The sequence below is a fragment of the Megascapheus bottae genome, chromosome 1 (assembly GCF_031878675.1).
Source record: "Megascapheus bottae isolate mThoBot1 chromosome 1, mThoBot2.hap1, whole genome shotgun sequence".
Taxonomy (NCBI): Eukaryota; Metazoa; Chordata; class Mammalia; order Rodentia; family Geomyidae; genus Megascapheus; species Megascapheus bottae.
In genome coordinates, this window is record NC_143509.1 from 54,115,457 (window position 1) to 54,132,200 (window position 16,744).

Sequence of the window (16,744 nt, forward strand, 5' to 3'; positions counted from 1 at the left end):
AAATTAGTTAAATAATTAAATTTGAGCTTATAATTCAATCCTTCCTTTTTAATTTGCCTTTTTCATAGACTCATATGGGAATGATAACTGATGAGGGAGAGATTTTTGATCTGGTACTATTTACCACTACTACCCTCCCCCTCCAAAAAAAAAAAGTCAGGGTAACTGATTTTAGACCAGGATTCATTTCAACATAATGATATTGGAATGTTGATAATCAAAATAAGTTTTTAACAAAATTATTTTATAGCATGCTTTAAAAAAAAAAGTTGCTGTGTTTTTTTGTTTTTGTTTTTTTTTCTGGTCCTGGAGATTTTTCTGGGGCCTGGGCATTGTTCCTGAGCCTCTTTATGCTCAAGGATAGAGTTGTACCACTTGAGCCACAGCACCACTTCCAGCATTTTCTGGATAGTTTATTAGAGATAAGAGTCTCATGGACTTTGTCTGCTGGAGTTGGCTTTGAACCATGATCCTAAGATCTTAACCTCCTGAGTAGGGTTACAGGTGTGAGCCACCAGTGCCCAGCCTGCTGTGTTTTTAATAAGGGAAAATAGCAACTACATGATATGATTCAAAATGCAAACAGGTTTATAACAACCATCATGTGATTATAATAAAAATGTGATAACATTGCCCTATATTTTAGGCCTCACACAGAATGGCATTGCCACCAGAAAAGCCCTGTTAGAATGATCTCTGCCTTTCAGTAAATAAGTAGCAAATAGTAGGGGCTATTTATATTGCCCACTTGGGGACTGGGCATTATTACTTTCCTTGGTTAGACCTAGTCTGGAAGGTTATTTAAAACACCTAATAGGAGACAGTAAAGCTGTGAAGATAATCCTCTAACCTCAAATACAGAGAAACAAGTACCAGTTGAAACAACATGGTCTCAACTGAGAGTTTTCTATTCAAGCTTTGACATGAATTTGTTAAGACAATTTTTCACTACTATAAATTTTTTTTTTCAGGATGATTTTTCTCTTGGTTGCTACCAAACTTCTAGAAAGTCCTCTTTCTAGAAGTATTGATTGTTCTGTGGAAATTCTCAGGAGTGTTTATGGATTCTGCATGTTTTATATGAATTCAGTTTGAAAACCCAGTTTGAGAATCATCTAGGAAGTCCAATTCTGGCATGTCTCTTTTTTGTGTGTGAATTGTGGGGCTTGAACTCTGGGCTTGGGTGCTGTACCAGAGCTCTTCAGCTCAAGGCCATCCCTCTACCACTTGAGCCACAGCACCACTTCCAGTTTTTTAGTGGTTAATTGGAGATAAGAGTCTTATGAACTTTTGTGCCTGGGCTGGCTCTGAATTGCAGTCCTCAGATCTCAGCCTCCTGAATAGCCAGGATTAGAGGCGTGACCCATTGGTGCCCAACTCTCTGGCATGTCTTTATAATTGTTTTAAAATACATCTTATGCCATTTTCCAAACCTTATTCTCATTCAGAGTTTAGTCAAAGAATGAAATTTGTTTGGGACTAGGGATGAGAGTGGACTGGGGACTTGAGTGACGTCAACTTCAGATGATTTGCTTTAAAAGTATTTTCTCAAACAGTTCCTAACAGTATTTAGAGATTCTCTGGAATTTTGTGTACTCATCTTAATCTGGACAAAGTGGTGGTCTTACTGAAATTTTCATTCTTAATGCAGGATAGGCTCTAAACATATTGTGTAGTTTAACTTTATTAAATTCAAGAAGATAATGGACCAAGTCAGTGCTTTTACTCTAGTGTTCTGGCTTCCTAAAATGCACATAGAATTCTCAGTTTTCTGGGCCTTTAATCCTATGGTGCTAGGAGATTTGTTTCTACAGCTCTTCCCAAAGTTGGAAAGGAAGCAGTGAAAGATAACTGGACCTTCCATTTTTTTGTTTTAATTCAAAACACACCAGAGGGGCTGCGAGTGGTACCTAGTGGTAGAGTGCTCTCCTGGCATGCATGAAGCCCTGGGTTCCATTCCTCGTACCACATACATGGAAATTGGGTGAAGTGGTGCTATGGCTCAAGGGGCAGAGCGCTATCATTGCAAGGACAGTGCTCAGGCTCTGAGTTCAAGCCCCAGGACTGGGCAAAAAACAAAACAAAACAAACCAGAAACCCTCCTAGTTAGTAAGTGATAACAAAGGTGCTAGGGAAAGCCTGAAAGTAAAAGGCACAGGGAGGTAGTAAGGATGCTAAATAAATGCGGAGAAAAACATGCCATTAGATATGGCAGAGCTGTAACTGCTGGCTGAGACTCAATGGAACGTCCACTTGCTGTAGAACCAGGGAACTCATAGACAACTGGGTGTGATGGATCTATCTATAGATGCACATAATCTATAGGTAAATACTTATTCAAAGTGAGGGTCTTTCCTTTTGTGATCCTCTAGTTTTGGCTGTACCAAATTGTGAATACTCTTGCTGTGTTGTACCCAGTTGCTTTATATTAATATTGCAACTTGAATTGGGGAGGGTGGGTGGGACAGCTGGGTGGGGGAGGGAAGGGAATGGGAGGATAAGTCTTCTGAAGACATCAGCTCACTGTGCTGAGAGAGGGACCAAACTCAAGGAAACCTCTGATCTATAAATTAAACTGCTGCATTTTTTATAAATACATGTAAATGTCCTGTTGTAATATTTGATCTTGGAAATAAAAATAAAAAGTTTTCAGTATTTTTTGTGTTTTTTTTTTTTTTTTTGAAGTAGAAATCTGGATATTACTTTCAATTGATGTAATTTACATTCCCAAAATTTGCCTTTGTGTTCTCATGTTTAAGCAACTTAATGTTTTCAATGAAGATTAATTTGGAATTTCATTGTCAAGTGTAGTATGTGCTCTATTTTTCTCTATGCTGAAGATTTATGGTAGATACACCAAAAAGTTTTGATTAAAGTGTCAAAAAAAAAAAAAAGCCTGGTGCTGTGGCTCATGCCTGTAAATTCTAGCTACTCAGGAGGCTGAGATCTGAGGATCCCAGTTCAAAGCCAGCCCGGGCTCTATAGACTGAGACTCTTACCTCCAGTTAATCACTAGAAAATGGGAAATGGGGCTGTGGCTCAGGGATAGGGTGGTAGCCTTGAGCTAAAGAGCTCAAGGACAGAGCCCAGGCCAGAGTTCAAGCCCTTTGACACCACCCCCCTCCCCAAAACAAAAGTGTCAAAAAATGGGTTAGCTCTAAGCCTTGTTTGGAAAGTATAAGTTGTATAGCTGTAGTGTCCAATATGACTATACTGTCTTCACCCTGGTTAAAGAAGGCTTTCTGAGCCTATATTCATTTAGGAAGACTAGAGTAGTGGTGACTCTACATTAGAACTTAAACACAAAACCATCATTTACCATGATTTTGAAACAGCTTCCTCAAGTCCCATTTGTAGTACCTTTTTTTTTTTTTAAATCAATTATGGGACATGAACTCTGGGCCTGGATACTGTTCCTGAACTCTTCAGCTTAAGGCTAGTGCTCTACCACTAGTGGTGCCACAACACCACGTCTGGTTTTCTGGTAGTTAATTGGAAATTAACTCTTATTAACTCTTATCTCCAATTAACTATCAGGCAGGGAGGGAAATGGGGACTGAAGGGACCCCTTTCTTGACTTCCCCCAAAATCTATCCCCTATAGGCATTTCCCATCTTCATGACAAAGGAGGACTTGACCCAAGGCAGGGGCTGTAAAATCCCTGATAACAGCTCAGATTACAAGACCAGTTAAACCAGGTGGAGTTACCAGAATTCCTCCCCACCCTACCCCCCTTGGCCTGCCAGGAAACTCCCTCCCTTTCCTTTGTCGTCAGAGCAGTGCGCCAGAAGCCCACCGAGATGATAGGTCTGTTCAACAGCAAAGGTGTCAGTGGTTGCCCCAGCCATCAATCAACCATGTTGAATAAAAGTAGCCTGTAAGATTAGGCAGGGTCGCTCACTCACATCTTAGAGATGGCCCTAACTGGTCAGTATGATTCTCCATGCTAGGGGCGGAATAAAACTCTGTCTAGCTTCCGCTTTTGTGTCAGGCTTGTTCCTTTGATCACAGACCCTAACAGGGACAAAAACATGAGAAGGGGTATCAATGTGTGAGAAATAATGCACCTAAACTATCTGGCGAATATAACCGCAATCCCTCTATACATTACAATTTTTAAAAAGTTAAAAAAAAGTCCTATGGACTTTCGTGCCCTGGTTGACTTTGAACTGAGATCCTCAGCTTTCTGAGTAGCTAGGATTACAGGCATGAGCCACGGGTGCCTGGCTCATACATAGTATCTTCAACACAGAAATTTGCAATTTGGGCCTGGAGTTTGGCCTAGTGGTTAAAGTGCTTGCCTAGCATGCACGAAGACCCAGGTTCGATTCCTCGGTACCACATATATAGAAAAAAAGCCAGAAGTGGTGTGGAGGCTCAAGTGGTAGAGCTCTAGCCTTGAGAAAGTCCAAGGACAGTGCTCAGGCCCTGAGCTCAAGCCCAGGACTGGCAAAAAAAAAAAAAAAGAAATTTGCAATTTACCAACCAACCGCCAACTTCCTCGATCCATAAATCTTTGTGTCCTCGCATCTTATGGAAGCTGTAAGAAACCATCAGACTATACAAGAGATAAATGAAATTTATGGGTAAGGCTATATACTTTCTCAGAAGCCAATAAAATGACAATGAAGAACTTAAGAGTAAAAGTTCAAATGATGAGCTTAATTATAAAATTATTTTAAAAATTTCATGAAGGAACATCTTTAAAAACCTATGTAGGCACTGGGAATGTGATCCACCAGCACTCACTCATCCATAGACCAATCTTGATGACCACAGATGCAAGGAGGTACAGCTACTTTGACAGGAAAGGAGTAATCCCCAAAGTGGGCTGGAGGGGAGCGAAGAGAGAGAGAATGGCCAAGAAGCATCACAGCCAACTATGCCAAGGACAAATGGCCATGAAGTGTTATTAGCCACACAAAGCCACTGAAGAACAAGAGCATTTTCAGTACAGAGTTGGAAGGGAGGCTTAAATTGACTGAAGTGAGGTTTGTAGTATTTATACTGATAGGAAAAAAAAAAAAAGGACGGGTAGGGCTCACGCCTGTAATCTTAGCTACTCAGGAATCTGAGATCTGAGGATCGTGGTTCAAAGCCAGGCAGGCACTAAAGTCCATGAGATTCTTATCTTCAATGAACCACTAGAAAACAGGGAGTGGGGCTGTAACTCTAGTCTAGGGGTAGGGTGGCAGCCTTGAGCTGAAGAGCTCAGGGATAGCCCCCAGCCCAGAATTCAAGTCCCACAACTCACCAAAAACAAACAAAAAAACCTCCAGGAAATGTAAAAACAACAACCCACTAACTTCCTCTTCAGACCACTGGTGTTAATGGAAGCTGTTTCAACATCTTCTCTTCTTTTTCTTCCCTTGGCTCTGTTATTTTGTCAGTTGTTAGATAAAGCTGGAGTTCACCCACAATCACTCTTTATCCAGAGAGGGTCAAGAGTCTGCTGGGGGTCACAGTGGTCTGCTGGGTCATTTTCCCCTTTCATTCCTTGTGGACTACCACGTTCTCAACTTCTCCTTCTTATTGCTCAACTCCCACCTCCAGAATGCCTAATCTCTCCCAGGACGGAACATCACCCTCATCTTCTCCAGACATTTTACCCTGCAGAAGCCTTTTATGGAATTACTGAGGTTTCTCATTGTAGGTCCTGTATGAAAGTCATATGCTCCTTCCCAAAGATACCACCAGCAAGGTGGTAGTCATGGCTCCAGCACAGCCACCTTCTAGGGCACATCTGTAAAAAATAGTGCCCTAATGATGGCCTGACTTACTGCCTGTTTACTGCAAGTAGATAGCTTCATAAAGAAATGCCTTGTTGGGGAATCAGAAGTTTGGCCTAGTGGTAGAATGCTTGCCTACCTAGCATGTACAGACCTGGATTCGACTCTTCAGTATCACATACACAGAAAAGGCCAGAGCTGTGGCTCAAGTGGTAGAGTGCTAACCTTGAGAAAAAGTACTCAACATGTGAAAGGGTATCAATATATGTAAATTAATGCACCTTCTATCTGGCAAATATCATGTAACCCTTTTATTAATTACAATTTAAAAAAAGTACTCAAGTACTTACAGGCAATGGCTCACTCCTGTAAGCCTAGCTACTCAGGAGGCTGAGGTCTAAGGATCTCAGTTCAAAGCCAGCCCGGGCACTAAAGTCCATGAGACTCTTAACTCTACTTAACCACTAGAAAACCAGAAGTGGTGCTGTGGCTTAGGGCGTAGGGTAGTAGCTTTGAGCTGAAGAGCTCAGGGACAGTGCCCAGGCCCAGAGTTCAAGCCCTATGACCAACAAAAAAGATGAGGAGGAGGTGGAGGAGAAAAGGTACTTAGGCCCTGAGTTCAAGCCCCAGGACTGGCAAAGGAAAACAGAAAAGAAATTCCTTGTTGGCCAGATGCAGGTGGCTTATGCCTATAATCTTAGCTACTTAGAAAGCTGAGAGCTGAAAACCATGGTTCAAAGCCAGGCTGGTCATGAAAGTCTGTGATACTCATATCTTCAATTAATTACAAAAAACCAGATGTAGAGCTGTGACTGAAATGGTAGAATACTAGCCTTGAACAAAAAACTCCTAGCACCCAGGCCCTGAGTTTCCATAACTAACAACTCTTGCCCCCACCCCCGGGGGGAGGAAGAGCAAAACACATGAACAGAAACATCTCAAGAAGAAAATTCCCAAATTTAAAAAAGAAGGAAAAAAAATAGGCTTTAAAAATTTGGCAGGGAGGCCGGGAGTTTGGCCTAGTGGTTAAAGTCCTTGCCTAGCATGCATGAAGACCGGGGTTCGATTCCTCGGTACCACATACATAGAAAAAAAGCCAGAAGTGGTGCTGAGGCTCAAGTGGTAGAGCTCTAACCTTGAGAAAGTCCAAGGACAGTGCTCAGGCCCTGAGCTCAAGCCCAGGACTGGCAAAAAAAAAAAAAAAATTTGGCAGGGAGCTGGGCACAGTTGTAATCCTAGCTACTCAGGAGGTTCGGATCTGAGGATCAAGGTTCAAAGCCAGCCCAGGCACAAAAGGACCCGAGTCTCTTATCTCCAATTAATCTCCAGAAAATGGGAAGTGGGGCTTGGCTCAAGTGTAGGGCAGTAGCCTTGAGCTGAAGAACTCAGGGACAGCACCTAGGCCCAGAGTTCAAGTCCCAAGACAGACAAAAACAAACAAACAAACAAACAATACAGAATAAGAGGAGATGGATAACAAATCCACAAAAGATGCTTATCTCATCAATTAAATGCAAATTAAACCACAAAGCAATACCACTAAACACCTACCAAGATTTCCTAAAACTGAGTGTGTGGAGAAACTGGAACTCATATACTGCTAGAAGAGCATGAGCTGGCAGAATACTTGAGGAAACTATTTGGCAATAGCTACCAAAGCATCCACCCACAGAAATACTATGGTTAGTGGTAAAAAGGCTAATTTTAGTTCCTGGAAAATAGTGCAAAGTTCTTTCAAAAGATATGGGTAAGATGCATACTGGTAGCTCACCTCTGCAACCCTAGCTTCTCAAGAGGCTAAGATCTGAGGATTGAGGTTCAAAGCCAGAAAAGCAGAAAAGATTGTGAAACTCATCTCTAACCACCAAAAAGCCAGAAGTGGAGTTGTGACTCAAGTGGTAGAGGACTTGCTTTGAGCAAAACTTCAAGACCAGCACATACGCAGAAAAGATATGAATAAGATTATTCAGAGCTGGGAATATGGCTTAGTGGTAGAGTGCATGAAGCCCTGGATTCAATTCCTTGGTACTGCATACACAGAAAAAGCTGGAAGTGGTGCTGTGGCTCAAGTGGCCCTGAACAAAAAGTGTCCAAGAACAGTGCCCAGGCCCTGAGTTCAAGCCCCAGGAATGGTTAAAATAAATAAATTAATTAAATTAAAAAAGAGTTCACACATCTTCAGCAAAGACTCTCTTGATTTCCTCAGTCAGGCATATCTTTCTTGAGCAACAGCACCATTTCTGGCTTTTTCTGTATATGTGGTACCAAGGAATTGAACCCAGGGTTTCCTGAATGCTAGGCAAGCACTCTACCACTAGCCCACACTCCCAGCCCTTCTTTATTTTTATTTATTCTTTATTTAAAAAAAAATTTTTGTCAGTTGTGGGGCTTGAACTCTGGGCCTGGGCATTGTCCCTGAGCTCTTCAGCTCAAGGCTACTGCCCTACCCCTTGAGCCACAGCACCACTTTCAGTTTTCTAGTGGTTAACTGGAGATAAGAGTCTCACGGTCTTCCAGCAATCCCACTCCTTGGCATTTACCCAAAAGTCCAGAAACAAGGACATACTAAAGCCATTAGCACAATGATGTTCATTGCAGCATTATTTACCATAGCAAAGATATGAAACCAACCCAGATGCCCATCAGTAGATGATTGGATCAAGAAGATGTGATAAGGGCCGGGAGTTTGGCCTAGTGGTTAAAGTGCTTGCCTAGCATGCATGAAGACCCGGGTTCGATTCCTCGGTACCACATACATAGAAAAAAGCCAGAAGTGGTGCTGAAGCTCAAGTGGTAGAGCTCTAGCCTTGGGAAAGTCCAAGGACAGTGCTCAGGCCCTGAGCTCAAGCCCAGGACTGGCAAAAAAAAAAAAAAAAAAGAAGAAGATGTGATACTTATATACAATGGAATTCTGTGCTGCCACCAGAAAGAATGACATTGCCCCATTTGTAAGAAAGTGGAAAAACTTGCAAAAAATCATATTAAGTGAAGTAAGCCAGTCCCAAAGGAACACAGGCTCAATGGTTTCCCTCATCTGTAATAATTAGTACACACCTCCTAGCAGAGGATTACAATAGCTCAAAACCTAGGTACATAAGGTCATATAGGATGAGTAACCGAAAGGATCTCTAGGATATGGAAACAAGAGCTTTATCTCCAGTGATTGTTGTTCTTAATGTACTAGGTTATTTCTCTTCTCCTTTGTTGCCCTTTGGTTAATCTCATATTGTTACTGTATCTGAATTTGTTTTCTGGTATACTGTATATGTGTTTATCTGAAATAGGAAAGGGAAGGGGGAAAAACAAGATGATTGGGAGGGGGTGGGAGAAGGGAAATGGGGTCAAAAACATAAGAAGGAGTATCAATGTGTAAGAAGTAATGCACCTACTATCTGGCAAATGTAACTATAACCCATCTATATGTTAGCTTGATAATAAAAAATAAAGTGAAAAAAAAAGTCTCACAGTTGTTAGTGCCTGGGCTGGCTCCTCAGATCTCAGCCTCCTGAGTAGGTAGGATTACAGGTGTGAGCCATGGTGCCTGACAATTTTTATTTTTTCTTTTATTATTATTATTATCATTATTATTATTTTTTTTTTTGGCCAGTTCTGAGGCTTGAACTGAGGGCTTGGGCACTGTCCTTGGAGATATTTTGCTCAAGGCTAGCACTCTGCCACTTGAGCTACAGCACCACTTCCAGCTTTTTCTGTGTATGTGGTACCAAGTAATAAACCCAGGGCTTTGTGCATGCTAGGCAAGCACTCTACCGCTAGGCAACACTCCTGGCCCTGAGATGAGCTCTTCAGGAGGGGCTTGTCAAAGCTTGTCTCCCGTGCAGATAGCAGCCATAACTGCTGGGTAGTTTGCTGGGATGGTCACAAGAGCATGGCGCCCTGCGGCTTGTGTGAAAAGGCAGGTCAGTCCAGAAGCCAGGCAGCATGGTTCACTGAGGCAAAGTAAAGAAAGTGTGAAGAAACAACAGCTCTACCACAGGGCCTGAATTCTGTGAGGAGGTAAGAGCAAATGGTGTAGGGGAAAAGAGATGAGGGTGAGGCGGGCGCTGATGGCCCAGGCCTGCAATTCTAGCCTCTCGGTAGGCTGACATCTGACCATTGCAGTTCCAAGCCAGCCCTGGCAGAAAAATCTGTAAGACCTTTTTTGGAAAACTTCTATTTGAAAATAAAAAAGGGAGATGTTAAAGTTACTTAAATCAGGTGAAGAGTACAGTTCCTTTTAGATAATATGACTCCTTTCCTCCCTTGCTCCCAGTTTTTCCTCCCGTCTCCACCCACAAGATGTATAGTTCGTTTCCAACATGGTGTCTAGTGAACACCACCGCTACATTCATTCACCCTTTGCCCTTCCACTTCTTTGCTGCCCCTTACACTCCCAAGGACATACAAATGAACAAATAAGACAAAAAGAAAATGAAAGCAGCAAAAAAGAAACTCATCTCCAATGAATCACTCAAAAGCCAGAAGTAGAACTGTGGCTCAAGGGGTAATGCAACAGCCTTGAGGAAAGTTGGAGCAAAAACCTCAGGGATAGAGCCCAGGCCCTGAGTTCAGTCTCCAGTACTGAGGGTGAGGCTTTTCTCATGGGAGCAGCCAGTGACTCATTAAGACCCTGAGCTCCTGCCTCCTGTTTCTTTCCTATAAGTCACATGAACATGAGCAGAGGGTGGCTCAGGAGGAGAGGGCTCTCTGGGGACCGGAATCTCCTTCAATGGAAACCTGTGGGTGGTGGCATGGGGGCACACATTTCAGGTGACCTCTACATATAAATAGCTGCTTGGGCCCTCTTGAGTCTTGAAAAGGGCCTGCAGGCTGGGCTACAAGAAGGAAGGCTCACTTTGAAGAAGGCAGCCTTCTCCAGCTTGTCTTCCACCCCGGCTTCTGTCAGCACATCCAGGTAAGCAGAATGAGAGGATCCAGGGAGGTTGTGGGCAGGGAACAGAGCAAATCACTTACTAGCGCAAACCTGTAATGCACATGACACCTGGATCTGCCACTTAGCTGGAGTGTGACTCTGGCAAAACTTCTTGAATTTTTTTTTTTTTTGCCTGTCCTAGTGCCTGAACTCAGGGTCTGGGCACTGTCCCTGAGCCTCTCTGCAGGGCCTGAGCACTGTCCTTGAGCTTTCTCAAGGCTAGCATTCTACCACTTGAGCCACAGCACCACTCCCGGCTTTTTTCCTATGTATGTGGTACCGAGGAATCAAACCCTGGTCTTCATACATGCTAGCTAAGCACACCACCACCACACCAAACTCCCAGCCTCAAGTCCTTAATCTCCAATTAATCATCAGAAAACTGAAGTGGTGCTGTGGCTCAAAGTGGTACAGTATTAGCCTTGTGCTGAAGAGCTTAGGGACAGCTCCCAGGCTGAGTTTAAAGCCCATGACTGGGCCGGGAGTTTGGCCTAGTGGTTAAAGTGCTTGCCTAGCATGCACGAAGACCCGGGTTCGATTCCTCGGTACCACATACATAGAAAAGAGCCGGAAGTGGTGCTGAGGCTCAAGTGGTAGAGCTCTAGCCTTGAGAAAGTCCAAGGACAGTGCTCAGGCCCTGAGCTCAAGCCCAGGACTGGCAAAAAAATAAAAATAAAAATAAAGTCCATGACTGGCCAAAAAAAAAAAAAGTAAATAACGTACTGTGAATATTTTCTACTTGCTTTTTCATTTATTTTTTAATTGTTTTTGTTTTGTGATTAAACCTTCATACATTCTAGGCAAGTGCTTTGCTCTTGAGCTCTACTTTCAGCCTTGTTTTTTTTGTTTTTTGGTTTTTTTTGCCAGTCCTGGGACTTTTTCTATGTATGTGGTACCAAGGAATTGAACCCAGGTCTTTGTGCATGCCAGGGAAGCACTCTACCACTAAGCCAAACTCACAGCCCCAAGGATTTTTTTTTTCCTGGTCATGGGTCTTGAATTCAGGACCTGAGCTTTTTTGCTCAAGAACAGTGTTCTACTATCTGAGCCACAGCTCCACTTCCAGCTTTTTTGGTGCTTAACTGGAGTAGAGATAAGAATTTCACAGAGGGGGGAAGGAAAGTGAGAGAAAATGAGGTAGGGGGAAACAATGTTTGACAAGAAATGCACTTATTACCTTACTTATATTACTGTAACCCCTCTGTATAACACCTTTACAATAAAATTAAATTAAAAAGAGTTTCCTGAACTTTCCTGCCTGGACTGGCTCCAAACTGTGATCCACTGGTTGTAACCTCCTGATGAGGACACTGGCACCTGGCTGCTCAGGACGTTCTACATATATGACCATGTTGTGTGAATAATGGCGATTTTACCTTTTCTCTCTCCTGTCTTGTGGATGTTGTTTTGTTTCAGTCAGTCTTGCTATACAGTGCAGACTGGCTTTGAACTCAAGATCCTTCTCAGGATTGTCAAGTAGTTTACAGGATTTTTTTTTTTAACTTTTCGTTTTAACCAAATATAAAGAATCCCTGGCTGTAACGGCCCCACAAAGGAAGTGTGGTGACATGTGGAATGTGTCAATGGGGGTTGGCAGGAAGTGGAGCTGATTTGTGCGGAGCATGGTGTTTGAGAAGCTGCTCAGCTCTCCTCCATCTCACTGGGGTGACAGCAGTGCCGCTGCTCTCCATCACCCCGTGCCTCATCCTGACTCTTTCTCCAGTTCCAAGATGCTGTCGCCCCCATGCATGGTGGCGTGCTCCCGGACCTGCTCCCGCGTCCTGGGGCTGAGCCTTGGGACGGCAGCCCTGTGTGCTGCTGGCGCCAACGTGGCACTCCTCTTTCCTAATTGGGATGTGAGCTACCTGTTGAGGGGCCTTATCGGCAGGCATGCCATGCTGTGCTCTGGACTCTGGGGAGGAGGCCTCATGGTAAGGGTCTTGGGTCCCCTGGGTGTGAATTCTCCAAATATCCCTCAGGGGTGGAGGGTGATGTCGGGGGAAAGTATTTTGACTCCTCCTTTTCTTCTGGTTCTCCTTCTTTTGTGCTGGTTTGGGAGCTTGAACTCAGGGTCTGGGTGCTGTTCCTGAGCTGCTGCTGCTGCTTCTCCTCCTCCTCCTTCTTTTTCTTCCTATTTTTTTTTTTGCCAGTCCAGGGGTTTGAACTCAGGGCCTGAGCACCATCCTTGAACTTTCTCAAGTCTATCACTCTACCACGTGAGCCATAGCACCACTTCTGGCCTTTTCTGTGTATGGGGACAAGGAACTGAACCCAGGGCTTCGTGCATGCTGGGCAAGCACTCTACCACTGAGCATTCTTTTCTCCTTGCCAGGTTTTCACTGCCGCTGCCCTGGTCTCCATGCTGGGCTGGAGATGTGGCTGCTTTAGCATGAGTGCGCCCTGCTGGAATGTAAGCACCAGATCCCTTTCTTCTTTTCTTTTTAAAACTATTTAAGTAGTTATATTTTTTACTAAGTAATTATATGTTAAATAAAAATATTGATTAAGTAGTTATACAAAGGGTTTCGATTTCATGGCTCTCATCAGCTACTCACCTTAGCCGTGATCTAAACAATATGTTAGTAAGGGTTAACAATGGCGGATAAGAAATGTATTCAGAGGGGCCTAGTGGTGGAGTGCTTGCCTAGCATGCACGAAGACCCGGGTTCAATTCCTCGGTACCACATACATAGCAAAAAGCCGGAAGTGGTGCTGAGGCTCAAGTGGTAGAGCTCCAGCCTTGAGAAAGTTCAAGGACAGTGCTCAGGCCCTGAGCCCAAGCCCAGGACTGGCAAAAAAAGAAAAAAAAGAAATGTACTCATTACATGACTGTGACTGTCACCATCTGGCATCACTCTGACAACAAAATTAAATTAAATTAAAACTAAAAAAGAACATGTTGGTAGCTTGGCACTAGTGGCTCACTGCTATTATCCTAGCTACTCAAGGATCTGAGATCTGAGGACTGAGGTTCAAAATCAACCTAGACAGGAAAATCCTCAAGTTTTTTTTAAAGTCTCCAATGAATAAACAAAAAAGCCAGACATGGAACTGTGTCTCAAGTATTAGAGTGCCATGCTTGAGCAAAAAAAGCTAAAGCACAGTGCCCAAGCCCCAGTAGTGGCACATACACACTCAGAAAGGTGTTAGTAAAAGGACCCACTTCTCCATGGCAGGATGGGAAAATTCCTGGTGTCACAAGAAAAATAAGATGTATCCAGATTATTCAACAAGCCACCTGACTGCAGCGGATGTCCGCTCGTTTCCTCCTGCCCCCTGCAGATGCTCACCGCTCTGCTGTCCAGTGCCCTGGCTTTGCTTGGAGCCTTGATTTCTTTTATCACCTCTGGAGTAGCATTGAAAGATGGCCCTTTCTGCATGTTTGATGTCTCGTTCTTCAATCAGACACAAGCCTGGAAATATGGCTACCCTTTCAAAGACTTGTATAACAGGTATGTGGGCAGAGACCTGGGCTTGCAGTCTTCAGAGACAAACTTTTTTGGTCACAGATGTCTGCATCTCATGCCTCTGAAGACCAAAAAATTTGCTCAAATACTGGGATCTAAGTCAGGATGGCATATCCAATTTCTCTTTCTCTCTCCCTCCCTCCCTTCCTTTCTTCTTTTCTTCTTTCTTTCTTTGCCTAGGTGCTGTTATTGAGCTTTCCTCAGGCATGGGGCTTGAACTCAGGCCTAAGTCCTGTTCCTGAGCTTTTCTGCCCTCTACCACTTAAGCCACAGCTGCACCTCTGGATTTTTGATTGTTAATTGGAGATAAGAGTCTCTTGGACTTTCTTGCCCTAAGCTGTTTTCTTTGTTGTTGTTGTTGTTTTTTTTCTGGGTCATGGAGCTTGAACTCTGGGCCTGGGCACTGTCCCTGAGCTCTTCAGCTCAAGGCTACCACCCTACCCTTGAGCCAAGCCACACTTCCCATTTTCTAGAGGTCAACTGGAGATAAAGAGTCTCAGGTCCTTTTGTGCCCGGGCTGGGCACAACCTTGATCCTCAGATCTCACCCTCCAGAGTAGCTAGAATTACAGGTATGAGCCACCATAATCTGCTCTAAGCTGGTTTTGAATGACAATCCTTAGATCTCAGCCTCATGAGTGGCTAGGATTGCATGTGGAACCCCTTGATGCCTGGAAGCCCCCACTTTCTATTGGGTTGTTGTTTGGTGTTTCACACTTGATTTTCCCTCACTGACTTCCTTTTCTTTTTTGGAGTAGGAATTACCTGTATGACAGTTCGCTCTGGAGCTCTGTCTGTCTGGAGCCCTCTAAGGCTGTTGTTTGGCACGTGTCCTTCTTCTCCATCCTGCTGGGCATCAGTCTCCTGCAGCTCCTCCTGGGGGTCATTCATTTCCTCAACAGCTTCCTCAGCCTGTTCTGCAGCCTCTGTGAGAAGTGATGGGCATGCCATGCTACACACTACTGTTGGGGTCAGAGCTGCCTGGGTATCCATTACTGATAGCTTCCTTTTAGGTATTCCTGACAGACAATAACCATGATGATTCCTTGCATGCAGCATGAATTAAACAATTCATTTAAAATCACATTATATAAGATGAACATTAAATTGAACAGAAATTTATAGAAAAAAAAAAGATTGTAACAGGTACTTAGAAGCTGCTTCTCCTAGTCAGGGACCAGTGACATATGTCTGTAATCCTAGTTGTTCAGGAGGTGTACCATGTAGAAAGGTCTGTGAGATTCCATTTCCAAAAAGACCCCCCCCAAAACAGCAGAAAGCTGGGCTAAAGGCATGGCTCAAATGGTAGAGCAACAGCCATGAGTAAGAAAAACGAAGGAGAGTTTGAGGCCCTGAGTTCAAGTCTTGGTAGCAGCAAACAGCAACAATAACAAAAATCCTACTCTTCAAAAAAATCACTAAGGGTGACATTGTCCAAAAAAGAAATGTACACTTTATCTAATGTATGAAACTGTAACCTCTCTATGCATCTCTTTTGTATCAACAGTAAAGATATATTTTTATATTTATTTATGTATTTTATTTTTTTTTTACCAATCCTGGGCTTGAGCTCAGGGTCTGAGCATTGTCCTTGGACTTTCTCGAGGCTAGAGCTCTACCACTTGAGCTACAGCACCATTTCTGGCTTTTTTCTATGTATGTGGTACCAAGGAATTGAACCTGGGTCTTCGTGCATGCTAGGCAAGCACTCAACCACTAGGTCAAACTCCCGGCCCCAAGATATATTTTTTAAAAGAAAGAAAAAGCAATGACTCCTTCTTTGAGCCCACAAATTAAATAAAAACAAGAAAAAGTTAGTTTCCATTTTATATATACTTTGTTTTGAGTCTCTCTCTTCTATAGTCATCTTAAATTCCAGAAACGACAGGACTGCCAGGCACTGTGGCTAATGCCTGTAATCCTAGCTACTCAGGAGGCTGAGATCTGAGAACTTCAGTTCAAAGCCAACTTGGGCAGTAAAGTCTGTGAGACTCTTATCACCAATTAACCACCAGAAAACTGGAAGTGGTGCTGTGGCTCAAGGGGTAGGGTGGTAGCCTTGAGCTGACGAGTTCAGGGACAGTGCCCAGGCCCAGAGTTCAAGCTGCATGACCAACAAAAAATAAAATAAAATAAATTTAAAAATTTTAAGAAAAGGACAAGACTTATGGACAACATCTTTAGTCCAGGGCCAAAATGATCCCCAAGAAACAGCAGAGGCTCACAGGGCAGCCTCACCCCACTAGAGGACATTACCAACGGTGACAACACTGCACCCAGGAGCAGGAGAAATCATCTCACGGAAGTCTGATTGCTCCCCTTAAGTGATAGCGTTGCCAGCGACCTTGAAAATCCTTACCGAAATGAGTGTGAGGTATTGGTCACGCAGGCTACATTCTGTCTGCCCTACTCTGATTAATTGATTATGTACACTTCACCCCAGCCTCAACTCTTCCTCTATGTAAACTGTTAACGCATGTCTATGCTTTGAAGATGGGTTCGAGTGCTTGCCTTGCTCTTCTCATGACATGCACAGCCCATATAATAAATCATTTTCCTCTGCCCTCCACCTCTTGCCTCTTTATTTGATGTGTTCTTAAGGCAAATGAACAGACTTGT

The 16,744-nt window shown here is 43.5% G+C and overlaps 1 protein-coding gene across 1 annotated transcript; it reads left to right on the forward strand.

The window, feature by feature from the left end:
• The first annotated feature begins 12,389 nt into the window (after nt 1-12,389).
• Tm4sf19 (transmembrane 4 L six family member 19) lies at nt 12,390-15,147 on the forward strand. The gene is made up of 4 exons (XM_090332128.1): nt 12,390-12,590; nt 12,992-13,069; nt 13,942-14,111; nt 14,884-15,147. Exons 1-4 carry the CDS (start codon nt 12,390-12,392, stop codon nt 15,062-15,064), a joined length of 630 nt encoding a protein of 209 aa, XP_090188254.1. The 3' UTR covers nt 15,065-15,147.
• Nucleotides 15,148-16,744: the final 1,597 nt, after the last annotated feature.

Excerpts from the sequence above, each read along its gene's own strand:
- Tm4sf19 (XM_090332128.1), top strand. The coding sequence starts at position 12,390 with ATGCTGTCGCCCCCATGCATGGTGGCGTGCTCCCGGACCTGCTCCCGC. Across the intron at positions 13,070-13,941 it reads TGAGTGCGCCCTGCTGGAAT|ATGCTCACCGCTCTGCTGTC; the intron begins GTAAGCACCAGA and ends TGCCCCCTGCAG. Across the intron at positions 14,112-14,883 it reads TTCAAAGACTTGTATAACAG|GAATTACCTGTATGACAGTT; the intron begins GTATGTGGGCAG and ends TTTTTGGAGTAG.